A 26,363-nucleotide genomic window follows, 5' to 3' on the forward strand; every position below is an offset into this window, starting at 1 on the left:
CTCCATTTCCTGCTCTGTCCCGCCACACCCCTGTCATTCCCCTCTGCTGCCCCCTCCTCTGCCATTTCCCGCTCTGCCCCGCCACACCCCTGTCATTCCCCTCTGCTGCCCCCTCCTCTGCCATTTCCCGCTCTGCCCCGCCACACCCCTGTCATTCCCCTCTGCTGCCCCCTCCTCTGCCATTTCCCGCTCTGCCCCGCCACACCCCTGTCATTCCCCTCTGCTGCCCCCTCCTCTGCCATTTCCCCCTCTGCCCCGCCACACCCCTGTCATTCCCCTCTGCTGCCCCCTCTGTCCCCGCCAGCTGCCCCCGCCACACCCCTGTCATTCCCCTCTGCTGCCCCCTCCTCTGCCATTTCCCGCTCTGCCCCGCCACACCCCTGTCATTCCCCTCTGCTGCCCCCTCCTCTCCATTTCCTGCTCTGTCCCGCCACACCCCTGTCATTCCCCTCTGCTGCCCCCTCCTCTGCCATTTCCTGCTCTGCCCCGCCACACCCCTGTCATTCCCCTCTGCTGCCCCCTCCTCTGCCATTTCCCGCTCTGCCCTGCCAGACCCCTGTCATTCCCCTCTGCTGCCCCCTCCTCTGCCATTTCCCGCTCTGCCCCGCCACACCCCTGTCATTCCCCTCTGCTGCCCCCTCCTCTCCATTTCCTGCTCTGCCCCGCCACACCCCTGTCATTCCCCTCTGCTGCCCCCTCCTCTGCCATTTCCCGCTCTGCCCCGCCACACCCCTGTCATTCCCCTCTGCTGCCCCCTCCTCTGCCATTTCCCGCTCTGCCCCGCCACACCCCTGTCATTCCCCTCTGCTGCCCCCTCCTCTGCCATTTCCCGCTCTGCCCCGCCACACGCCTGTCATTCCCCTCTGCTGCCCCCTCCTCTGCCATTTCCCGCTCTGCCCCGCCACACCCCTGTCATTCCCCTCTGCTGCCCCCTCCTCTGCCATTTCCCGCTCTGCCCCGCCACACGCCTGTCATTCCCCTCTGCTGCCCCCTCCTCTGCCATTTCCCGCTCTGCCCCGCCAGACCCCTGTCATTCCCCTCTGCTGCCCCCTCCTCTGCCATTTCCCGCTCTGCCCCGCCACACCCCTGTCATTCCCCTCTGCTGCCCCCTCCTCTGCCATTTCCCGCTCTGCCCCGCCACACGCCTGTCATTCCCCTCTGCTGCCCCCTCCTCTGCCATTTCCCGCTCTGCCCCGCCAGACCCCTGTCATTCCCCTCTGCTGCCCCCTCCTCTGCCATTTCCTGCTCTGCCCCGCCACACGCCTGTCATTCCCCTCTGCTGCCCCCTCCTCTGCCATGTCCCGCTCTGCCCCGCCACACCCCTGTCATTCCCCTCTGCTGCCCCCTCCTCTCCATTTCCCGCTCTGCCCCTCCACACCCCTGTCATTCCCCTCTGCTGCCCCCTCCTCTGCCATGTCCCGCTCTGCCCCGCCAGACCCCTGTCATTCCCCTCTGCTGCCCCCTCCTCTCCATTTCCTGCTCTGCCCTGCCACACCCCTGTCATTCCCCTCTGCTGCCCCCTCTGTCCCCCCCAGCTGCCCCCACCACACCCCTGTCATTCCCCTCTGCTGCCCCCTCCTCTCCATTTCCTGCTCTGCCCCGCCACACCCCTGTCATTCCCCTCTGCTGCCCCCTCCTCTGCCATTTCCTGCTCTGCCCTGCCACACCCCTGTCATTCCCCTCTGCTGCCCCCTCTGTCCCCCCCAGCTGCCCCCACCACACCCTGTCATTCCCCTCTGCTGCCCCCTCCTCTCCATTTCCCGCTCTGCCCCGCCACACCCCTGTCATTCCCCTCTGCTGCCCCCTCCTCTGCCATGTCCCGCTCTGCCCCACCACATCCCTGTCATTCCCCTCTGCTGCCCCCTCCTCTGCCATTTCCCGCTCTGCCCCGCCACACACCCGTCATTCCCCTCTGCTGCCCCCTCCTCTGCCATTTCCTGCTCTGCCCTGCCACACCCCTGTCATTCCCCTCTGCTGCCCCCTCCTCTGCCATTTCCCGCTCTGCCCCGCCACACCCCTGTCATTCCCCTCTGCTGCCCCCTCCTCTGCCATTTCCCGCTCTGCCCCACCACACCCCTGTCATTCCCCTCTGCCGCCCCCTCCTCTGCCATTTCCCGCTCTGCCCCGCCACACCCCTGTCATTCCCCTCTGCTGCCCCCTCCTCTCCATTTCCTGCTCTGCCCTGCCACACCCCTGTCATTCCCCTCTGCTGTCCCCTCCTCTGCCATTTCCCGCTCTGCCCCGCCACACGCCTGTCATTCCCCTCTGCTGCCCCCTCCTCTGCCATTTCCCGCTCTGCCCCGCCACACCCCTGTCATTCCCCTCTGCTGCCCCCTCCTCTGCCATTTCCCGCTCTGCCCCACCACACCCCTGTCATTCCCCTCTGCCGCCCCCTCCTCTGCCATTTCCCGCTCTGCCCCGCCACACGCCTGTCATTCCCCTCTGCTGCCCCCTCCTCTGCCATGTCCCGCTCTGCCCCACCACACCCCTGTCATTCCCCTCTGCTGCCCCCTCCTCTGCCATTTCCCGCTCTGCCCCACCACACCCCTGTCATTCCCCTCTGCTGCCCCCTCCTCTGCCATTTCCCGCTCTGCCCCGCCACACCCCTGTCATTCCCCTCTGCTGCCCCCTCCTCTGCCATTTCCCGCTCTGCCCCGCCACACCCCTGTCATTCCCCTCTGCTGCCCCCTCCTCTGCCATTTCCCGCTCTGCCCCGCCACACCCCTGTCATTCCCCTCTGCTGCCCCCTCCTCTGCCATTTCCTGCTCTGCCCCGCCAGACCCCTGTCATTCCCCTCTGCTGCCCCCCTCCTCTCCATTTCCTGCTCTGCCCCTCCACACCCCTGTCATTCCCCTCTGCTGCCCCCTCCTCTGCCATGTCCCGCTCTGCCCCGCCACACCCCTGTCATTCCCCTCTGCTGCCCCCTCTGTCCCCCCCAGCTGCCCCCGCCATCCCCTCCTCTGCCATCCACTGCCCAGCCAGCACGTCACTGCTTCTTGCCCCTACTGGCCCAGGGTCTGAATCCCCCGCCCCACCCCCATGGGGCAGTGATGTCCCTCACCCCCATCGCCACACTGCCCGGGCCCCATGGGACTTTGACCCACCCCACCCCCATGGGGCAGTGATGTCCCTCGTCCTCACCGCCCCACTGCCCCGTGTCAGCTCAGCCTAGAAGCTCTTTAGGGCCTGGTCGCTCTGTGGCCCATCCAGAGCGTCCTGGAGCGGGGGGTGAGAGGGCCCTGCCCCAGCAACCAGCCTGGCCTCCGGCAGAATGCCCAGCTGGCCCATGGGATCCGCCCTGGCTTGTACTGCCCGCCAGCCCCCAACGGTGGGGCGCACGCATCATGGGGGCCCCCCTGGGAGGAGCCCGGGCCCTGCCCCCCCTCACGCCGACTCTCCTGCCCAGGAGTTCATGGAGGAGCTGAACCGCAAACAGCCGGACGTGGAGAAGGTCACCAAAACCTGCAAGCGCAAGCTGGCCCCGGAGCTGGGGCCGCCGACCACCCGCAGGCTGGCTGCAGGTAAGGGTGCCTGCCACTGGCTCCCACGCCTGCTCCTTGATCCCCCCTCGCTGCCCCCTGGAGCCCCCCCTCGCTGCCCCCCACAATCTGCCACCTCCCACTGCCCCCTGCAGCCCTCCTCGCTGCCCCCTGGAGTCCCCCTCGCTGTCCCCTGGATCCCCCCTCGCTGCCCCCTGGAGTCCCCCTCGCTGTCCCCTGGATCCCCCCTCGCTGCCCCCCACAATCTGCCACCTCCCCCTGCCCCCTGCAGCCCCCCTCGCTGCCCCCTGGAGCCCTCCTCGCTGCCCCCCACAATCTGCCACCTCCCACTGCCCCCTGCAGCCCCCCTTGCTGCCCCCTGGAGCCCTCCTCGCTGCCCCCCACAATCTGCCACCTCCCACTGCCCCCTGCAGCCCCCCTCGCTGCCTCCTGGAGCCCCCCTCGCTGCCCCCCACAATCTGCCACCTCCCACTGCCCCCTGCAGCCCCCCTTGCTGCCCCCTGGAGCCCTCCTCGCTGCCCCCCACAATCTGCCACCTCCCACTGCCCCCTGCAGCCCCCCTCGCTGCCTCCTGGAGCCCCCCTCGCTGCCCCCTGGAGCCCCCCTCGCTGCCTCCCCCAATCTGCCACCTCCCACTGCCCCCTGGAGCCCCCCTCACTGCCCCCCACAATCTGCCACCTCCCACTGCCCCCTGCAGCCCCCCTCGCTGCCTCCTGGAGCCCCCCTCGCTGCCCCCTGGAGCCCTCCTCGCTGCCCCCCACAATCTGCCACCTCCCACTGCCCCCTGCAGCCCCCCTCGCTGCCTCCTGGAGCCCCCCTCGCTGCCCCCCACAATCTGCCACCTCCCACTGCCCCCCGCAGCGCCCCTCGCTGCCTCCTGGAGCCCTCCTCGCTGCCCCCTGGAGCCCCCCTCGCTGCCCCCCACAATCTGCCACCTCCCACTGCCCCCTGGAGCCCCCCTCACTGCCCCCTGGAGCCCCCCTCGCTGCCCCCCACAATCTGCCACCTCCCACTGCCCCCTGGAGTCCCCCTCACTGCCCCCTGGAGCCCCCCTCACTGCCCCCCACAATCTGCCACCTCCCACTGCCCCCTGGAGTCCCCCTCACTGCCCCCTGGAGCCCCCCTCACTGCCCCCCACAATCTGCCACTTCCCACTTCCCCCTGGAGCCCCCTCACTGCCCCCTGGAACCTCCCTCACTGCCCCCCACAATCTGCCACCTCCCACTTCCCCCTGGAGCCCCCCTCACTGCCCCCTTGTGACGGGTTCGGTCGCAGAGACCCCCTTGGGACTGTCACCTGATGTGCTGAAACTACCTCGGAGCCCGTTTTCCCTGCCAGCCTGGGACTCCAGAACCCTACCTCGTTGAGCCAGACACGCAAACCTACTGCAAACACAGACCCAGGTCTGAACCACGTCCCCAAAGCTGCAGACTTAACTGAAAACAGCTCAGCAGGTACTCCTTGTGACGGGGCTGCCCGTGGGAGCCAGCTGAGGTCACTCAATTAGGGTGAACTGCAAACAAAACGGGGCAGACAAACCCCAGAAGCTGGTGGTCCTTCCAATACTTAGATTTACCAAGCCAGCAGAAAACAACTTCTATAGAACCATACCTTAAAGTGCCCAGCCTCAGGCCTCCGTCCAGACACCTGTCAGATATGATGCTGATTACTGAAAATCTGATCTCATCATATAAAAGAAAAGGTTCTTCCAATCCCAAAGGATCAGCCACACACCCAGGTCCAATTATAACTTAGATCTGACCCAAAATACACACTTAGAGCCAATTCTTATTAACTAAGCTAAAATTTATTAAGAAAGAAAAGAGAGAGATAGTTGGTTAAAAGATCAATATACAGACAGACTTAAATTCAACTCTTGAGGTTCAGATACATAGCAGAGGTGAGCTTGTAGTTGCCAAAAGTCCTTTTAGAAATAGTCCAGAGGTTATAGTCCAATGTCCATATTCAGGGTGACCCTTGTGGCTTAAGGTTTCCCCCTCTTGAAACCCAAAGCAGATCTGAGATGAAGTAGGATCATGTCCCAGGGTTCTCATACATTTCCAGCAGCCTTTCACATGAGAAAACAATAGGCTTAACTCTCCTTCTCCCAAACATCGTGGCAATTAGCACAGGGTAATTTATCCATTAAACAGTTCAGATACAAGTTACCACAACCTTCAAAGAGACATATAGACAATAATACTATTTCACTCAAATATCATCATAAATGTTAATATTCCTTTTTTGATCTTTGAATTGAAGTTATAGCAATAGACAAGACTTGTTTGCTTACATCACAAGACCTGAGCAAACATCTACCCTTCTACCTCTAACGATGCAGACTTGTATTTCAAAGCTCTATTCATTTACATATCTTCCTAACCAGTCCTTAAGGTTCACCCATGGGTCAGGTCAGTCTGAGTTAATTAACTCTTTCTGGCCCTGTCACTTTCCAATGAAATATTATATTACACTCATAACGTCACACTCCTGTCTCCAGCACCCAGACACCCAGTTCCCAATGGGATCCAAACCCCAAATACAGGGTAAACTCATAAATTGTCTGCCCTCTATAACACTGATAGAGAGATATGCTGTTTGTTCCCCCAGGGATTAATCACTTACTCTGGGTTAATTAATAAACAAAAGTGATTTTATTAAGTATAAAAAGTAGGATTTAAGTGATTTCAAGTAATAACAGACACAACAAAGTAAGTTACCAAGCAAAATAAAACAAAACACGCAAGTCTAAGCCTAATACATTAAGAAACTGATTACAGGTAAATCTCACCCTTAGAGATGTTCCAATAAGCTTTTTTCACAGTCTAGACTCCTTTCTAGTCTGGGCCCAATCCTTTCCCCGGTACAGTTCTTGTTAGTTCCAGCTCAGGTGGAAAGCTGGGGTGTTCTCATGACTGCAGCCCCCTTTGTTCTGTTCCACCCCCTTTTATGGCTTTGGCACAAGGCGGGAATCTTTTGTCTCTGGGTCCTCACCCCTCCTTCTAAATGGAAAAGCACCAGGTTTAAGATGGATTCCAGTATCAGGTGACATGGTCACATGTCACTGTAAGACTTCATTCTTCATTACCCAGTACACCGAAAGGTTTGCAGGTAAATAAACCCATTCACAACCAATTGTCCTAGTCAATGGGAGCCATCAAGATTCTAAGGCACCATTAATGGCCCACACTTTGCATAATGACAATAGGCCCTCAGAGTTATATTTCATATTCCTAGTTTCAGATACAAGCATGATACATTTATACAAATAGGATGAACACACTCAGTAGATTATAAGCTTTGTAATGATACCTTACAAGAGACCTTTTGCATGAAGCATATCCCAGTTACATTATATTCCCACTCATTAGCATATTTCATAAAATCATATGGAGCGCAACGTCACACCCCTCCTCCTCAATCTGCCCCCCCCTCCTCCTGGATCCCCCCTCACTGCCCCCTGGATCCCCCCCTCACTGCCCCCCTCATCTGCCTCCTCCTACTTCTCCCTGGATCCCCGCTCACCCCCCTCGGTCCCCCCAACCCATGGGCACTGAGGCCCGTCTTTTGTCTGGTTGCAGGGCGACGCAGCGCTGTGAAACCCACCCGCACCACTCCCCAGGTGCCGCTCATCGACCTGGAGCCCCAGAGCCCCCCCATGGCACAGCTCCTGCACCGCTGGCAGCAGCTCTGGCTCCTGGCCTTGGACCGGCAGTACCGGCTGCAGAGTGCCCTGCAGCGGCTGCGCGAGGTAGGGAGTTGGGCTCCTGCCCTGGTCTCATGGGTCCCTGCTGCAGGGTCTGCGGGGCACGTCTCAGGCACGGGCCTGGGTCAGAGCAGGGCATGCTGGGGGCCGGAGCGTGCCAGGACCCAGCCCGCTGGGCGACGAGGCGTGCCCCTCGGGCCTGGTAACTCGGCACAGGCCAGACACCACTGGCAGAGCAGGGGCAGAGCAGCCCAGCAACACTGGCTGGCGTGGCCCTTGGGGCACCCGCTGGGTGTGTCTGATGTGGCCGTGTTGTCCAGGCCCCCAGGCGCTGGCTGGGCCCTTCTCCCCAGCAGAGGTGGCAGGTGGGGTCCGTGGGAGCGGCAGGCTGGGGTGGGTGCAGGCTGGCTGATGGGATGGAAGCCAGGCCTGGCTGCAGTGTGCACCACAGCACCACAGTCTGCTTCGGGCAACAGAACCCCAGCCATGGCCCATGCCCGGCCGAGCCACCCTGGGAGGGGCAGGGCACAGACGCTCCATTTCCCTCCCCATGGCCCGTGCTCGGCTGAGCTGCCCTGGGGGGGCAGGGCACACATACTCGCTCTCCGCCTCCTGGCCCATGCCCAGCCGAGCTGCCCCCGTGGTTCATTCCTGGCATCCCTGTCTCTGAGGTGGAGGAGTTTGCGCACTTTGACTTTGGCGTCTGGAGGAAGCGGTACATGCAGTGGATCAGCCACAGGAAATCCCGCATCCTGGATGTTTTCCGAGGCATCGACCGGGACCAGGATGGGCGGATCAGCCAGCGGGAGTTCGTCCAGAGCGTCCTCTCCTCCAGTGAGCAGGGGTCCGGGCCCTGGAGTTGGGGGTGGGGGAGTCCCTCCGGGGGATCTGGGGAGCCCGGGTCCGGTTGGCCTGGTTGATGCAAGCTGCACCTCCCCACATCACCTGGTTTCCATGGTGACTAGAAGGCATCATTGGGGAGTGATGCTTTTGTAGGGTTGTAAGGGCTGATACTGGTGGGAGTGGGTGGGGGAGGGACAGGCCCTGACACTGGGGAATTTCTCCCTCTGGGAAGGACTGGGACCAGGGAGACCCAGACCAGAGCCGGGGAGCTGCCCGGCTCGCAGGGGAACCACTGCAGGGGCACTGAAAGGTTCTCTGACAGCGCACTCCCCCCACCCAGAATTCCCCACTAATGTCCTGGAGATGAGCGCCGTGGCCAGTATCTTTGATATGAACAGTGATGGCTTCATTGATTACTACGAGTTCGTCAGCGCTCTGCACCCCAGCCGGGACCCGCTGCGGAGGGTCGCTGACGCTGACCAGATCCAGGACGAGGTATGGCAGGGCGCGGAGCTGGGCAGCTCAGGCACTGGGAGGGCACCAGGAGCTGGAGGAGAGGAGCTTTCGCAGCTACTGCAGGGGGCGCTGGGCAGCGAGTGGGAGCCCGAGGGGACCACTGGCATCGTCTGGGCTGGCCTGTGTCATGCAGGCCAGAGACGCCCCCAGCTAACTCCTAGAGCAGAGCTTGCAGACAAACACCCAACCCGGATTTAAACCCTCCACCACTGCCCTGGTACATTGTCCCACCGCCTCATTGCCCTCCCTGTGAGAAACGTAGCCTCATCTCCTGTCTGCGTTAGTCTGGCTTCAGCTTCCAGCCCTGCGATCCTGGTGGCCCTTCCTCTGCTACACTGAAGGGCCCATTATCAAACCTTTGTTCCTTGTGTCGTGCTCACAGACCGTGCTCCACTCGCCCCAGACCTGCTCGCTGTGAGCCAATAGACGGGCCGGCTGTGTGTTGGGAAACCCCACTGGAAACATTTGGTTTTCCATATAGTTCCTAAGGCCTCCGCTTCTCCCCAGTTAGAGCACGGCCATGGGGATGGGACGGGGCTGCAGTGATGGTGTCTGCAGGCCAGGCATTGGTCACCAGGTGGGTTTTTCCCACTACACCGTCTCCGCCGCCCTCTGCCAAGGGTTTACGCCCGGCGCCCGGCCTCCCACAGGCTGGGCAGAATGCTGTTGAAAGGCTGAGAAGGGGAGGCTGGGGTCTGTCTGGATGAGGAGACAGCTCCTGTGCTCCAGTATCTGTCCCCGAGACAGTCCAGACAGGCTGGAGAGGAGTTAGCAGCGGGGCCAGGGGACTGGGGACCGGTGCAGGGATGGAGGATGCTCTGGGTATGGCTTTAACTGGCAGGTTGCACTTTCTGCAGCACAAGGTCTTGGGAACTGCATCAAGGGGAGAAGAACATAGAACGATGGAGAGAGGGAGGGAGACAGCCACAGACATGGCCACACTCCAGCAGCCTTGTGCACTCTTAAGGCAAAGCTCCCATTGGCTTCAGTCGCTGCTGACCCTGAGAAGGGAGCTCAGGTTCTGACCCATACGGAGAAGGGACAAAGAAAGCAAAGGGCGGGTGGCTATGGGGGATTGCTGGAGGGCATGTTCCTTGTCTTATTGGAGCTCATTGTTTGATAATGTCCGAATTGCCAGACTGGATCAGACCCTCTGTGTCCATTAAGGGGGGATATGACTGAGGTCTATAAAATCATGACTGGGGTGGAGAAAGTAAATAAAGAAGAGGATGAGGGGAAAGCAGGAAAGCAGTGGATGTGTTATTCCTTGACTTTAGCAAAGCTTTTGATACGGTCTCCCAAAGTATTCTCGCCGGCAAGTTGAAGAAGTATGGGCTGGATGAATGGACTGTAAGGTGGATAGAAAGCTGGCTAGATCGTCGGGCTCAACGGGTAGTGATCAATGGCTCCATGTCTAGTTGGCAGCCAGTGTCAAGCGGAGTGCCCCAAGGGTTGGTCCCGGGGCCGGTTTTATTCAATATCTTCATTAATGATCTGGAGGATGGCGTGGACTGCACTCTCAGCAAGTTTCCAGATGACTCTAAACTGGGAGGACTGGTAGATATGCTGGAGGGTAGGGATCAGATACAGAGGGACCTAGACAAATTAGAGGATTGCGCCAAAAGAAACCTGATGAGGTAACAAGGACAAGTGCAGAATCCCATGCACTGCTACAGACTAGGGATCGAATGGCTAGGAAGCAGTTCTGCAGAAAAGGACCTAGGGGTCACAGTGGACGAGAAGCTGGATATGAGTCAACAGTGTGCCCTTGTTGCCAAGAAGGCTAACGGCATTTTGGGCTGTATAAGTAAGGGCATTGCCAGCAGATCGAGGGACGTGATCATTCCCCTCTATTCGACATTGGAGAGGCCTCATCTGGAGTACTGTGTCCAGTTTTGGGACCCACACGACAAGAAGGAGGTGGAAAAATTGGAAAGAATCCAGTGGAGGGCAACAAAAATTATTAGGGGGCGGGAACACATGAATTATGAGGAGAGGCTGAGGGAACTGGGATTGTTTAGTCTGCAGAAGAGAAGAATGAGGGGGGATTTGATAGCTGCTTTCAACTACCTGAAAGGGGCTCCAAAGAGGATGGAGCTCGGCTGTTCTCAATGGTGGCAGATGACAGAACAAGGAGTAATGGTCTCAAGTTGCAGTGGGGGAGGTTTAGGTTGGATATTAGGAAACACCATTTCACTACGAGGGTGGTGAAGCACTGGAATGGGTTACCTAGGGATGTGGTGGAATCTCCATCTGTGACGCAGTAGGGAGCGGGGTGGATTGACCTGGGAATGTCGTTTAGTTTTGCTGGAACTGTCTGCATGGGGGATGGGAGAGCAGGGGATGACTTTAGGTGAGGGACGGTACCTGAGCCTGTAACCTGAGCCAGGAAGGGGGGTGGGGGGAGTTTCAGTTTTGGGCTGGCTGGGAAGAGGCAGGGAACCCAAGTCTGGGGTCTAAGATCCTTGCCCCCCAGAGGGACCTGGCTGGGGGGTCCTGGTTGTACCTACAAGCCCTGCTTGGGACTGTGTTCCTGTCATCTAATAAACCTTCTGTTTTACTGGCTGAGAGTCACGGTGAATCACAGGAAGTGGGGTGCAGGGCCCTGACTCCCCCACACTCCGTGACACCATCCTTAGAGGTTTTTAAGGCCCGGCTTGACAAAGCCCTGGCTGGGATGATTTAGTTGGGGGTTGGTCCTACTTTGAGCAGGGGGTTGGACTAGATGACCTCCTGAGGTCCCTTCCAACCCTGATAGTCTATGATTCTATGAAGTGTTATTTACTCCTCATAACACAAAAACTTGGGGTCACCCAATGACATTAACAGGCAGCAGGTTTAACACAAACAAAAGGAAGTATTTCTTCACACAACGCACAGTCAACCTGTGGAACTCTTTGCCAGAGGAAGTTGTGAAGGCCAAGACCATAACAGGGTTCAAAAAATAATTAGATGAGTTCCTGGAGGATAGGTCCATCAATGGCTATTAGCCAAGATGGTCAGGGATGCAACCCCATGCTCTGGGTGTCCCTAAACCTCTGAATGCCAGAAGGTGGGACTGGATGACAGGGTGGGTCACTCAAAATTACCCTGCTCTGTTCATTCCCTCTGAAGCACCTGGTTCCAGCTACTGTTGGATGACAAGTTACTGGGCTAGATGGACCCAACATGGCTGTTCCTATGTTCAGTTGAGCTTTTTGAGTCTTTCTATATAAGGCATGTTTTCCAGTCCTTTATTCATTCTTGTGGGTCTTCTCTGACCCCTCCCCAATTTATCAACATCCTTGAATTATGGATGCCAGAACTGTACCGTACGGTGTTCCAGCAGCAGTCACACCAGTGCCAAATTCAAAGGTACAAGAACCTCTCTGCTCCTACTCGAGAGTCCCCTGTTTATGCATCCAAGGATCCCATTAGCCCTTTGGCCGCCACATCCCACTGGGGCTCATGTTCAACTGAGTATTCACCACAGCCCTCAAATCTTTTTCGGAGTCCCTGCTTCCCAGGGTAGAGTTCCCCCTCCTGTGTTCTCTGCTCCTGGATCTGTACATTTACATTGCTTGCACCCCGTTTACCAAGCGATCCAGGTCACTCTGAATCAGAATTTCAATCTGAATTTACCACACTCCCAATTCTTGTGTCATTTGCAGAGGTGATCCAGTTTCTGGTTCTGGTGATGATCACTTTGATCATTTTATGTTTTCTTCTGGTCATTGATACAAATGTTAGAGCGTAGGGCCAAGCACCAGTCCCTGTGCGACCCCACTGGAAACACACCCGCTCAATGACAATACCCCGTTTACAGGGACATTTTGAGACCGAGCAGTTCGCCAGTTTTCAGTCCATGTAACGTGTGCCACCGTCGTTTTATGTCATTCTCGTTTTGTAATCAGTGTCGTGCGGCACCAAGTCAGACACCTTACAGAAGTCTCAATCTCTCTGTCAGCACTATCGTCTTTATCAGCCAAGCTCGGAATCTCATCATTAGTTTGACAGGATCTAGTTTCCATAAAGCCATGTTGATTGGCATTAATTACATTACCCGCCTTTCTTCAGTATTAATTGAGTTCCGTGTCAACCACTCTGTTATCTTGCCCGGGATCGAAGTCAGCCTGACAGGCCTGTAATTGCCCAGGTTGTTTCCCCATCGTGAACTCACCCAGGGCTGCAGAGCCTGTGCACTGGGGCAGTGTGCGGGGCCTGCGGGCTTAGTCACGGGGCAGGCAGAGCGGGCGGACCCTGGTCCCAGGGCATTGGCAGGTGTAGGGGGGCCACGACCTGAGTTTTTTTGATGGGCAAGTTCAGGTGCCATCACGGCATCCTTTAAAAGGCTGGAGTTTGCGGGGAGAGGTTGGGCTGAGCCCTGTCTGGGACACGTGCCTGGGCTGGGGAGCGGCTCACGCTGTTTAACGATATTGGGAGCGGGTGAAACCTAGCGGTGGAATCAGGCTGGCGTCTTTACCAGTGATCTGGAAGAACAGACAGACGCGCTGACGTAAGGAAAGCAAGAGCGTATGATTATCCCGAAAAATACCTCGTCCCGCTGGGATGAGCCGGAGGAGCAGTAACACGACCTTTCTCCTGGGCTACCGGCACTGGCTTCACGCTGTGCGACCTGAGCCATTGAGTCTTTCTCAGCGACTTCCCTCACCTCAGATCGCGAGGTGCAGCCGCTGCCCTGCATCTTCGCTGCCAGTGTTAGCCACCACGTCCAGGGCTCACGCTGGCCTGTCCACCTCGCATAATGCCCAGGGTGATATTCCAGACAAGCCTTCCTCGCTGATGGCGTAGCAATCCCCTACTTCAGATGTTACACGCACACACACACACACGATGAGGTACAGATTGGACTCAGGGGAGTTGGCTAAGATTGGCCTCCATGTTTCGTGGTCAAAGACAAAGCTGCAAAATCCAGGACCAGGTCCACCTACGATTCCAATCTCTGAATAACGAAACTCTCAAAGCAGTCTCCAACGTTTGCTATTTGGTTTCTATACTCACCAGTTCCTCCAACTCTCACACGGAGGTTCTCTGTCGGATTGGCATTGCTGCGTCTGCCAGGGGTCGTTTACAACAAATATGGAATCAGCCTCATCCCAGCACCACAACCAAGTTCAGGATCTATTTGAGTTGTAGCGTCTCCGGACTGTTGTCCGGCTGCCAAACGTGGATGCTGTGCTGCTCAGATTGGGCAGAGCTGGAACTTTCCACACAACATGCCAGCGTCGTAGTTGGGCATAAAGTGGGATGACTTCATCTGTAAGGCAGATGTTTATGGTCGCTCTGGTCTACAGACTCCCGGGGCCATTGTCCACAGACAGTGTCTTACGCTTTTCGGACATGTCACGAGAAAGCCACAAGACAGTCCAGCGAACGTCATTCTCCGGGTGGCTCGTAACATCCGGGATAAAATTCCACCACCTCAGGGCTGCAGGTGGTGCAGAGGCAGACCCCCTATTACATGGGTTCATCACGTCTGTTCCGATGTTGACTCTTGGGCCATCAAGCCCTTGTGACCGCGCAGGAACGGACCGAATGGTGAGTGATCGCTTCAGCCAACTGCTCGGCTAAGCATTGAAGAAGACAAATAATGCCGGGAACTGGTCACAGGGTGAGCTGGATCGCCTGGGATGGTGGCTCCCAGGGTGCGTTTGGACACAGTGAAATGCAAGGTCAGACATCTAACAACAAAACTGTAGGTGGCACCGCATGGGGGCTGGATTCCAAGGCAGTGACCCTGCAAAGGACTGAGACCTTGTGGCAAAGCTCCTGGTGCAGCCGTGGGGCCCAGCCGGGGGATAGGATCCCAGGCTGTGTGCGCAGGGGAATAGAGAGAGGGAGCAGGGAGGTGATTTGACCTGCATGCAGCACTCCCGAGCCCTTACTGGGATTCTGCATCCTGTCCTGGGCTCCACATTGGAAACAGGAGGCTGTGACGCTGGAGAGCCACAGACAGAATTCCAGGGCTGCCAGCGAGAGCCTCAAAGCGCCCGCTCTGTTGAGTTTCGAGACCGGCAGAGAGGTGCCGTGCTCGCAGCCTGCAAGGACCGATGGGGAGAGTGCTGACAGCCCGAGAAAGAGGCACCGCGGTGCTGGAAGCTGAAGCTGGACCAATTCAGCCTGGCAATGAGGGGCAGGATTTTAACAGAGGGGTGGGCAGCCATGGAACAATTTGCCAAGGGTCGGGGTGGGCTCTCCCGCGCTGGAGTCCAGCCTGACTGGAACATGCTTTAGCCAAGCACACGCCGTGGGCTCAGCACAGGGGTCGCTGGGCTGCGCTACATAGGAGCTCAGGCGAGATACTCTAACGGGCTCCCTTGCCTGGATCTATGAATTGTGCCGCCCTCGGAGCCCGGGGGAGGAAACAATCAGACCTGTGGGGGGGCTCCAGTTGCCCTTCGCCATTGTTGCCCCCTGTGATGTCACCATGCCAGCCCGCCCTGACACAGGTACATGGGGAGGAGTGTGCCAGCCACAGCCGTCCTGCTCCATATGGCTGCTGGGTTGAATCGGGGCTCTGGGGTCATGCCCCGCCTGGCAGGCAGGCTGGAGCTGTTCCTGCCCCTTCACCCTGGCGTCTGCGAGGGCCACACCAGGGCTGGGCAGCTCGCAGACCGGTGCAGGGCCCAGGGCTCACAGCAGATGGGGAAGATGATGGAGGGAGGAAGGGCAGACGCTGGCAGAGAGGGGGGGTCTCTCCAGGCTGTAGCCAGCTCATGGAGTCCCAGTCTCTGGAGGCCGTGGTGGGCGGTCACAGACCTCACGCTGCCCCGGCCCTTGTGCTGTGTTCCAGGTAAACCGGCAGGTGGCCCAGTGCAGCTGCGCCAAGCGCTTCCAGGTGGAACAGATCAGTGCCAATCGGTACCGGGTAAGTGCCACCCCCGGGCCTGTGCTGCCTCCCGCCTGCCCTTGGAGAGTTGGGACTGCCAGAGCCTGGCGTGTCCCTGCCCACTCGGACACCTGGGTCCATGAGCGCGGACACCGCACTTATCCTGAGTCTCCCTCAGCCCTGACCTCTCTCTGCCGGGGAGCCGGGAGAGGGTCAGCCCACTGGGCCAGAGCTGAGACTTGGGCTGAGCCCTCCCTGCCCCTTGGGCCCCACACAGCAGCCCAGTGAGGTGCCCGGTCAGTACAGAGGGGCCGCAGCTCCCCCAGTCAGTACGGAGATGCTGCGGCTCCTCCCCCTCCCCCCCGCGTCAGTACAGAGGGGCCATGGCTTCCCCATGCTGGTCAGTACGGAGAGGCCGTTCCCTCCTTCCCCCCATCAGTACAGCGAGGCCGTGGTTCCCTACTCCCCCCACCCCGCCCCGGTCAGTACGGAGAGGCCGTGTCCCACCCGCCCCAGCACAGCCAGGCTCCCCATCATCGGGGGAACCAGCTCCTGCTGTGACTGGCTGGAGAAGGCGTTTGGCCAGGCCCAGGCCCGGCTCTCTCAGGCACTGGGCTGGAGAGAGCTGGGAAGGGGCAGCGTTCGCAGATGGGGCCATGCGATGTAATTCAGTGGAGCTGCGAGGAGACGCCGGTGCTCCAGGGGGGCCCCCACTGAGCTGGAGAACGGGGTCGACAATGCAAAGCCCTGTCCATTGCAGAGACGTTTTCCCTGACCTCTCCCGGTCTGGGCCCTGCGCTCGCTGCACCCGCTCCAGAGAGGGGCCTGGGCAGCCCCCACTCAGTGCACAGCCAGGTGGGGCTGGGGGATGTCCTAGAGCCGCTCTGTACATGGGTGAGACTCTGCACCCGGGGCTGGGCACCGTGGCTCAGAAAGGGCCTGACAGGACCCGAGCAGGGTTGGAGGCGGGTGACGGGATGATTGGGGGCTAGCGAGACCCGTGGCTAGGAGGCCGGGAGCCTGGGGGTGGGGGTTGGAGGCAGGCGACGGGACGATTGGGGGCTAGCGAGACCCGTGGCTAGGAGACCGGGAGCCCGGGGCTGGGAGTTGGAGGCGGGCGACAGGACGATTGGGGGCTAGCGAGACCCGTGGCTAGGAGGCTGGGAGCCTGGCGCTGGGTGTTGGAGGTGGGCGACGGGATGATTGGGGGCTAGCAAGACCCGTGGCTAGGAGGCCGGGAGCCTGGGGCTGGCGGTTGGAGGCGGGCGACGGGACGATTGGGAGCTAGCGAGACCCGTGGCTAGGAGGCCGGGAGCCTGGGGCTGGGGGTTGGAGAGGGACGATGATAATTTGGCTCCTCCCAGGCGTCCCGACCCGTGTAGGTGCTGGCTCACCCTAGCCGTGCCCAGCACAGCCCCTGCAGACACCTGCCCCGTCAGCGGCCCCACACCATGGCTGGCTGGCTGCTGGTGGAGCACAAGGGGCTGTTGTTCCTACTACGAGGGTGACCAGGGACAGTCCCAATACTGGGGGCTTTGTCTCGTATCGGTGCCTATTACCCCACCCCCGACCTGGCTTGTCACCTTCGTGCTCCCCTCGGGCCGGGCCCTGGCTGCAGAGCCCCGGCGCCTCACGCTGCCCCCGCCCTTTGCCTGCAGTTCGGGGAGTCGCAGCAGCTGCGCATGGTGCGGATCCTGCGCAGCACCTTGATGGTGCGAGTGGGGGGAGGCTGGATCGCGCTCGACGAGTTCCTGGTGAAGAACGACCCCTGCAGAGGTAGGCGGAGCGGCGGGGCCTGGGCTCCCTGCAGCACATGGGGCAGAGCCAGAGATCTTGGGGGGCCGCCCCGGCCGCAGGGGGACCTGGGGCTCAGCTGGGGGAATTACCCCTTCGCCCTGTGCCTGGGGGTGAGGTCGCTGGCCGGCTGGCGGCCTGGAAACGGCTCAGGTTGTCCCCTCCCCAGGGGCCTGGTTTTCCTGTGGGTCTAGGGCCGGGTCAGGGAGCAGGGGGGCTGCTCAGCTCCCCGGCGGCTCCTCGCTGGAGTCCTGCAGCCTGTGTCTGCATTTCCACTCCAGTCAGAGCCTGTCCACAGGGCTCGGTACATGATGGGGGACCCCTGCCATGGGCCCCCCGGCATCCCACTCACAGCAGTGCCTGGCTTGCTCAGCTGTCATTGCCGCCCAGGGCCCCTCGCCAGCCCCCCGGCTCCCTTACGCAGGCCCTAAACACTTGAGTCACTGGCCCCATTGCTAACCCACAGGTCCCCCTGCCCAGTACTGAGAGGAGGGGACACAGGCTAGGGGGGCAGAGCCCTCCCGCCTGCCCTGTGCCCTCTGGGGAGCCCTGGCCTGGCCCGGCCCGGCCCAGCCAGTGCTGCCCTTGGGTGCCCCAGGCTGTGGCTGGGCCGGAGCCCCCAGGGAGCAGCGGGGTGTGTGTGGGGGGAACTGGCTGAGACTAGCAGGGTTTCACCCCCTACCCTGTTGGGTTCCTGGGTGGGGGCTTCACTGACTGGCTGAGCAGGGCAGGGGGTAGCGGGGCCCGAGCTGCCCCCAGAATGGCCGGAGCGGGGTAGCATGGAGCTAGGGCGAGTTGGGGACTCGGTGTCTGTGCTCTGCCTGTGCCAACCAGCAGGGGGTGCCCCAGCCCGAGGGATGGGGATGGCTGCGGCCCTGGAAGTCGTGTCCCAAAGCTGGGAGTGTCCCGGTGCAGCCGGGCAGACAGATATTCCCTCCCGCCGGCCCCGAGCCACAGGCTCCCGCAGCAGCAAGAAACGCGACGGGCTTGGTGCAAGCTCGTTTTGTGCTCAGAGCCCTCAGAACAAGAGCCGACTGTCAAACCCAGGAGTCCTAGCGCCCAGCTGCAACCCCCACACCTCCCAGAGCCGGGGAGAGAACCCAGGAGTCCTAGCCCCCAGCTGTAATCCCCACACCTCCCAGAGCTGGGGAGAGAACCCAGGAGTCCTAGCCCCCAGCTGCAACCCCCACACCTCCCAGAGCCGGGGAGAGAACCCAGGAGTCCTAGCCCCCAGCTGCAACTCCCACACCTCCCAGAGCCGGGGAGAGAACCCAGGAGTCCTGGCTCCCCGCCCCCGCCCCAACCCATTAAATCCTGGCTCCCAGACCCTGCTCTAACACACCTGCCCCCACTCCCCTCCCAGAGCCGGAGAGAGAACCCTGGCTCCCAGCCCCCCCTTGTTCTACCCATTTGACCCCACTCTCCTACCAGAGCCGGGGAGAGAACCCAGGAGTCCTGGCTCCTAGCCCCCCCTTGGTCTACCCATTTGACCCCACTCACTTCCCAGAGGCAGGGAGAGAACCCAGGAGTCCTGGCTCCCAGCCCTCTCCCCTCCCCCACCCCACTCGACCCACTCGACCGTGCTAAAAGTCATGTCTCATAGAATCTGCAGCCCAGACCTACCCCAGCTGGTCCCCTGCCCCACTGGCAGACCCAGCCAGGGCCCAGGGCCAGCCCTGGTGACTCCCTCCCAGGCGCCCCTGGCACGCCGAGTTAGGCCATGCCCCCCGCAGCCTTGGCCTGTGCTCAGCATGGCCCTGCCGGCGGGCAGCCGCTGCCTCTGCCCACAGCCTCTCGCTCACCGTCTCCGTCTCCCCTGAGCAGTGAAGGGTCGGACCAACCTGAAGATCAATGAGAAATACCTGTCTCCAGACGCCTTAGGGGCCACGACCGCCGGTGCCGGCAGCCAGTCAGCCCCCCCCTCCAAAGTGCTGTCCCCCAGCCGCTCCAACTCCAGCCTCAGCCTCTACAGCAGCGCCTCTGCCCCCAGCAGCCCCCTGGCCAGGAAGGTAAGAACCGCCGGCCTGGGGAGCGACGGCAGCGACGGCAGTGGGACCCATGGCGGGGTGTGCCCCCTGCACGGAGGGCAGGGCCTCACAGGGACTGGGATCCCCACAGGGGTCCTGGAGCCCAGGATCACACGCGGGCTGGATTCCCCAACCCTGGCCACAGCCCTGCAGCGAGCTCCTTCCCCAGCCGTGTCCTCGAATAACCGCCTCTCCTCTGCCCCCAGGCTGTCCTGCGCCGGACGCGCTCCGGAGACCGCTGCCCCCGTTCCCGCAGCTCCCTCCTGGCTGACGGGGCTGAGCTGAGCTTCTCCGCCCCCCAGGCCAGCACAGAGGCTGCGCCCCCAGGTGAGAGCCCACGAGCAGACTCCAGCAGCCTGGGAAGGGGTAGCGGGAGGCCTCTCACCCCCTGGCCCTGGGGTCTGCCCCTGCTGCTCTTGGACCAGGCCCTCTCTCTGCTTTGCTTCCAGAGCCCCCCGAAGGCCCCCCCACCTGAGAGTGCAGCCCGAGAGCACCCGTCGGAGCGGCCCCCCGGCCCCAGGGACGGGCAGGCGCCCTCCCCGGCCCAGCCCGAGCCCCATTCAGGATTTTCTGCCCTTCTCGATGGCTGCGCCAGCAGAGCCGCTTCCACGCCGCAGATGTGGCTCCAAGGCGGGAGAGGGTGGAAGACCCCGGCCCCAACCCTTGAGCAGAGAGCTCTGTGTATGTGTGTGTACCTCGGGGGGGGTGTGTGTGTGTGTGTGTGTGTGTGTGTGTACCTCTGTGTGTACCTCGGGGTGTGTGTATGTGTGTGTGTGTGTGTGTACCTCGGGGTGTGTGTATGTGTGTGTGTGTGTGTGTACCTTGGGGTGTGTGTGTGTGTGTGTGTGTGTGTGTGTGTGTGTGTGTGTACCTCTGTGTGTACCTCTGTGTGTACCTCGGGGTGTATGTATGTGTGTGTGTACCTCGGGGTGTGTGTGTGTGTGTGTGAACCTCGGGGTGTGGGTGTGTGTGTGTGTACCTCAGGGTGTACCTCGTGGGGTATATGTGTACATGTGTGTGAACCTCGCAGGGTGTGTACCTGCATGTGTACCTCACAGGGTCTGTGTGTGTGCACCTCGGGGGGGGGGGGGGGTGTCTGCCTGCGCATGTGTCACGGAGTCCCCGGGCGATGCTCTGGAACTGCTCCCCACAAAGCCAGGCAGGACTTTGGGGAGCCTCCTCTCCCTCGGAGCAGACTGTCTTCAGGGCAAGAAGCTCACACGGCTTCACCTCCTGGGTCTCTCCTGGGAGCATTCAGCATATGCCCCTCCGTGCGCTTCCCACAGCGAGTCCGCCCAGGCGGGGTCCTGGGGAAGCCAGAGAGTCCTGCACCCCCACTTCGCAGTCAGACGTGACTCTCGGCCAGCCAGTAACACAGAGGTTTATTAGATGACAGGAACACGGTCTAACACAGAGCTTGTAGGTCCAGCGAACAGGACCCTTCCGCTGGGTCCATTCTGGGGCCCAGCGAGGCAGACCCCCGTCTGCCCTCAATCCCCGTCCCCAGCCAGCTCCAAACTCCAACCCCCGGCCAGCCCCTCCTTCTCTGGGCTTTGTCTCTTTCCCGGGGCAGGAGGTCACCTGACCTCTTTGTTCACCTTTAGCTATTACCTTGCAGGGAGGCAGGGCCCCGGCCATTTGTTGCCAGGATACAGAGTGTTCGGTGATTTATGCACACTGGAGACTTAAGAAACTGAGGCACCCACACAGTATTCAGAGGAACATTAAGAACAGTCCCACTTCGTCACAGCGTGTACCTTGGAGGGTGGGGGGGGGGCGTGTCTCACAGGCTGTGCATGTACCTGTCTGTGTAATTCATGGGGGAGGAGGTGTACCTCTGTGTACCTCAGGGGGTGTACTTGCATGTGTACCTCACAGGGTGTGTGTGTTCTTGCTTCTGTACCATGGGAAAGTGCGTGTGTGTGTGTGTGGACCTGCGTGTGCAGGGCCGACTCCAGGGTTTTGGCCGCCCCAAGTAGCCAAAAAAAAAAAAAAAAAAAAAAGCCGCGATCGCGATCTGCGGCGGCAATTCGGCGGGAGGTCCTTCGTTCCGAGCGGGAGTGAGGGACTGTCAGCCAAATTGCTGCCGAATAGCTGGACGTGTCGCCCCTCTCCAGAGCGGCCGCCCCAAGCACCTGCTTGACAAGCTGGTGCCTGGACCCGGCCCTGTGCGTGTGGACCTCGCAGGCCGTGTGTGTGTACCTCATGGTGTGTGTGTGTGTACCTGCATGTGTACCTCATGGGGTGTGTACACCTGCGTGTGTACCTGCGTGTGTACCTTGGGGTGTGTGTGTGTGTGTGTGTGTGTGTGTGTGTGTACACCTCGGGGGGGGAGGGTGCCCACATGCTCTGCTGAGCGCTCTGCCTGTCCCCGGCTCGCAGGGCAGGGAGCCAGAGGGACCCGTGGGCAGGACTCTGCTGTGTCCATCTGTCGTGCCGCTGGGCCTGGCCCAGGACATATGCAAACACCCCATGAAACACACCAGACTGCGCCCTCTCCGGGCACTCGCTAACTCCCCCGGCGCAGGGGGGAGACGGCTCAGGGTGAAGGCAGAGGCACCCCCAGCCTCCTACGCCTGGAGACAGACCCTGGCATCTCACCCGGCCCTGAAGACTCTGCCCTCAGCATCCCTGGGGCTGGAACAGCAGGTGCAAGGACCAGCCCCGTCACCATGAGCGTAGTCTGCTCTGGTGCTGCACTGTTAAACCTGGCACTGCGGTAGCTAGGAGCCCCCAGCCAGTGCTACTGCCCTGCCCCCCACAACCACCTGCTGGGAGCCCCCAGCCAGTGCTACTGCCCTGCCCCCCACAACCACCTGCTGGGAGCCCCCAGCCAGTGCTACTGCCCTGCCCCCCACAACCACCTGCTGGGAGCCCCCCAGCCAGTGCTCCTGCCCCCCCCAGAGCCCCCTGCTGGGAACCCCCAGCCAGTGCTCCTGCCCCCCCAGAGCCCCCTGCTGGGAGCCCCCAGCTAGTGCTACTGCCCCCCCACACACAACCACCTGCTGGGAGCCCCCCAGCCAGTGCTACTGCCGTCCCCCCTGCTGGGAGCCCCCCAGCCAGTGCTCCTGCCCCCCCCCCAGAGCCCCCTGCTGAGAGCCCCCCAGCCAGTGCTCCTGCCCCCCCCCCCAGAGCCCCCTGCTGGGAGCCCCCAGCCAGTGCTCCTGCCCCCCCCCAGAGCCTCCTGCTGGGAGCCCCCCCCCCCAAGTGCCCCCTGCTGGGAGGCTGGGCTCTGTGTTCCCACGGTCACTGACGCTGCTGCCTGACCCCCTCCTCGCCCTGTGTGGGGTAGCCAGTAACAGGTCCCAGAGCCCCTGCCCTGCAGCCTGTGCTCCGCTAACCCTGAGCCCGCTGCAGGGCTGGTGCAGGCAGAGCCTGGAGTCCCAGCCCAGCTGCGGGGCCCATATCTGGTGCTAACTCCTTTCTGGCCCCCTTGGGTGTGAGCAGCAGCAGGGCCCTCCCCCCACTGAGCTAGGGTGACCAACCACCCTCCAATACCCCTGTTGCACCCACAGCGGGTCCTGCCCGGAGCCCCTGACCCCACCCCTGCCTGCAGCACTGACCCCTGGCAGCAGGGCCCCGTCCCCCCGCCACCGCCTGCAGCCTGTTCTCCGTCGCCCGCTGACCTGCCAGCACTAGCGCTGAAGGTAACCACGGCTGCAGCCAGGGACAATAAAGAGTAGATTTTTCTATCGGCCCCACGGCGCTGTCCGGCCCGTTTGTCTGTCCAGCTGCTCCCGCTCGCTCTCCGCCTGGGGCCCGCCGAGACGTGGGAGCCAGGCCCTGCTGCAGAGGCCGGGTCATGCGCCCTTGGAACAGCCTCAGGGGTCAGGCCAGCTCTGCCCCGGGCGCTGGGGGGAAGTTGGGAGGGCAGAGGCTGCGCTTAGCTCCGGGCTCCAAGCACAACCCGAGTTCACAACGGCCTGCGCTTCGTGCTGTTCCCAAGCCAGGAGGGCACGACGGCGGGAGGAAGCCCTCGAGATGGCCCTGGGGCTCGGCCCAGAGAGGGCAGCGCTGGGCCCGTGGCTTGGCAAGAGCTGCATGAGCAGCAGTGGCTGTGGCTGGCCAGCGCGCCGTGCTCACACATGCTGCTGCCCCTCGGGGCTGGCACTGGGGCAGGCACTGCCAAGCCCCGGGCGGGTGGCTGGTGCAGACGTGCTCAGCGGCTCTTATTCATCCTGTTGCCAAGGCAAACATTGCCGCGATTCCTGTGAAAGAGGCGTTGCTGCGTCTCAGCCCAGCCGGCACCTGCGCCGCGGGCTCTCACACCAGAGCCGACAGCTCCCCGCCCAGAACAGGAACCTGAGCTCGGCGGCCACCGGCACGGCCTGGAACCCCGGCGTCCTGACCCCAGTGCCGGGCAGTGCAGCAGCCCTGCTGTGCCTCCCACCCGCATGGCAGCACAGAGCAGTGACAAGGGGCCAGGACTCAACGGGTCCTGTGGGCAGCCCGGCCCCGGAGGCAACGTGGCCTGCAGCCACGCCCACCCCGGCACCAAGGCTCCAAAGAGCCTTCAGGGGTCACCAAGTTCTGCTCCCGGCGAAACCTCATGCAGCTGATTGAATTACCCAATTTGCATGTAGCCGCTAACTTCACCTGATGGGCAGCATGCCCTGTGCCCAGCTGCAGTGGGGCAGACAGGCCTGGGGGTGCCAGGGGATGGGGCTCCTGGGGGCGGGGTCCTGTGCAGCCCGGCTCTCAGGGCCAGGGCCCCAGCTTCCCCCCGGGCTCAGGCAGGGATGAACCCTGCAGGTGCACGGCCATCCCCGCCATCAGACTGACCGGCGACTGCTGCAGCAGGGCCCTGCGAGACCCAGCCCCCCAGCCAGAGCACAGCCCTCTATACACAGCCCCGCCCCGCCCCTGCACGGCCCCATTGCCCCCCAGGCAGCGAGGGGTAGTGAGCGGGCGCCAGCCACACGGGTGGCGACTGAGGAGTAACATCCCGCCTGTGCAAACGGTGCTTCGGGATCATCACAATCGCAGGCAGGTACTGACACGTTTCATTGCCCGGGGGACGCACCAGCCCCACAGACCCCAGAACTCAGCCCATCTTGCCCCACTCCCTGCTGGGCAGCGACGAGCGAATCCAGCCCCGGGAACTGCCCAGACCCCTCAGGCTGGGGCCCGGGCATGAGATGGGCGAACACTGCCGCTGCACCCCCTCCGCTGCCCCAGTCACTATTCTGTGTCTCTGCCAGCCCCTGCCCTCTGTGCATCCTCCCTGTGCCAGCCCCTGCCCCTTTCCCTGTGCCAGCCCCTGCCCTCTGTGCATCCTCCCTGTGCCAGCCCCTGCCCTCTGTGCGTTCTCCCTGTGCCAGCCCCTGCCCCTTTCCCTGTGCCAGCCCCTGCCCTCTGTGCATCCTCCCTGTGCCAGCCCCTGCCCTCTGTGCATCCTCCCTGTGCCAGCCCCTGCCCCTTTCCCTGTGCCAGCCCCTGCCCTCTGTGCATCCTCCCTGTGCCAGCCCCTGCCCCTTTCCCTGTGCCAGCCCCTGCCCTCTGTGCATCCTCCCTGTGCCAGCCCCTGCCCCTTTCCCTGTGCCAGCCCCTGCCCTCTGTGCATCCTCCCTGTGCCAGCCCCTGCCCCTTTCCCTGTGCCAGCCCCTGCCCTCTGTGCGTTCTCCCTGTGCCAGCCCCTGCCCCCTTCTCTGTGCCAGCCCCTGCCCTCTGTGCATCCTCCCTGTGCCAGCCCCTGCCCCTTTCCCTGTGCCAGCCCCTGCCCTCTGTGCATCCTCCCTGTGCCAGCCCCTGCCCCTTTCTCTGTGCCAGCCCCTGCCCCTTTCCCTGTGCCAGTGCCCGCCCCTTCTCATGCCAGCTCCCTCCCCGTTTTTGTGCCAGCCCCTGCCCCTTCCCTGTGCTAGTGCCCTCCCCTTCTCATGCCAGCAACCTCCCCCTTTTTCTGCCAGGCCCTGCCCCTTCCCTGTGCCAGTGCCTGCCCCTTCTCATGCCAGCCCCCTCCCCCTTTTTGTGCCAGCCCCTGCCCCTTCCCTGTGCCAGCAGTGATGCAGCCCCGTGCTGGCCGGCCGTGCGATGCCCACAGAGACACTTCAGTGCTCAGGACGTTCCTCACCTGGCTTCGCTGTGAGCCCTGCTAAGCCCCCGCTAACGAGAGGTGTTAACGTTTGTACAGCAGCTCAGTGTGCGGCAGGGCTGGGCAGGACAGGCCGCGGCAGCTCGAGGGCATTAGCCAGCGATCACACCCCGCCCTGCTGCCGGGAAGCCCAGGCCCAGCTCGCTACGCCTGGCAAACCCTGCAGTGCAGCTCCCTTGTGTCGTCTGCTGCCCTGGGCCTGGCACCGGCCCCTGCACAGGGTGGGGTGAGAGCGAGAACGTCAACAGCCGCTGACATGCTGCAGCCTGGCCGGCTTGGCCGGCTCCGGAGACGGCTCCGGCATTTACAGACCACGCCCGAGGGCAGCTGATGCTGCGGGGCTGGGGGGGGGGGGCGTCACTGAGCTGGATCCGCACCCCAGGCCGGTGAAACCCCCCGGCCCAAGGCAGGTCCCTGCAGCATGGGGGCAGGCGGGCTCTGTCCCTACCCCACAGCAGGGGCGCCCTCAGCCCCACAGCAGGGGCGCAAGAGCCAGCCCGACGAGCACCTGAGAGCCACTCCCCGGCCCAGCTCCCACCACCACACAGCGCCCAGACCCCCACCACCACACAGAGCCCCGCCCCCCCAGCTCCCACCGCCGCACAGCGCCCCACCCCCCTACAGCTCCCACCACCACACAGAGCCCCGCCCCCCTACAGCTCCCACCACCACACAGCGCCCCGCCCCCCCAGCTCCCACCGCCGCACAGCGCCCCGACCCCCCCCAGCTCCCACCGCCACACAGCGCTCCGACCCCCCCCAGCTCCCACCGCCGCACAGCGCCCCGCCCCCCTACAGCTCCCACCGCCGCACAGCGCCCCGACCCCCCAGCTCCCACCGCCGCACAGCGCCCCGACCCCCCCCAGCTCCCACCGCCGCACAGCGCCCCGCCCCCCTACAGCTCCCACCGCCGCACAGCGCCCCGCCCCCCTACAGCTCCCACCGCCACACAGCGCTCCGACCCCCCCCAGCTCCCACCGCCACACCACCCCGCCCCACCCAGACCCCCCCAGCTCCCCCCGCCGCACAGCGCCCCGCCCCCCCAGCTCCCACCGCCG

The 26,363-nt window shown here is 62.2% G+C and overlaps 1 protein-coding gene across 5 annotated transcripts in view; it reads left to right on the forward strand.

Moving 5' to 3' along the window:
- Positions 1-22,912, forward strand: part of LOC101950303 (microtubule-actin cross-linking factor 1, isoforms 6/7-like) — an 82,006-nt gene extending 59,094 nt beyond the window's left edge. For all 5 annotated transcript variants that reach the window (XM_065582331.1, XM_065582329.1, XM_065582330.1 and 2 more), the window contains 9 exons: positions 3,407-3,521; positions 7,082-7,251; positions 7,878-8,040; positions 8,390-8,544; positions 15,359-15,433; positions 17,053-17,170; positions 19,013-19,197; positions 19,422-19,542; positions 19,665-22,912. In XM_065582331.1, coding sequence (XP_065438403.1) covers positions 3,407-3,521; positions 7,082-7,251; positions 7,878-8,040; positions 8,390-8,544; positions 15,359-15,433; positions 17,053-17,170; positions 19,013-19,197; positions 19,422-19,542; positions 19,665-19,690 — 1,128 coding nt within the window. In that variant the 3' untranslated portion in view covers positions 19,691-22,912. The remainder of the gene's footprint in view (positions 1-3,406; positions 3,522-7,081; positions 7,252-7,877; positions 8,041-8,389; positions 8,545-15,358; positions 15,434-17,052; positions 17,171-19,012; positions 19,198-19,421; positions 19,543-19,664) is intronic.
- Positions 22,913-26,363: the final 3,451 nt, after the last annotated feature.

Source organism: Chrysemys picta, chromosome 2, assembly GCF_011386835.1.
Source record: "Chrysemys picta bellii isolate R12L10 chromosome 2, ASM1138683v2, whole genome shotgun sequence".
Taxonomy (NCBI): Eukaryota; Metazoa; Chordata; order Testudines; family Emydidae; genus Chrysemys; species Chrysemys picta.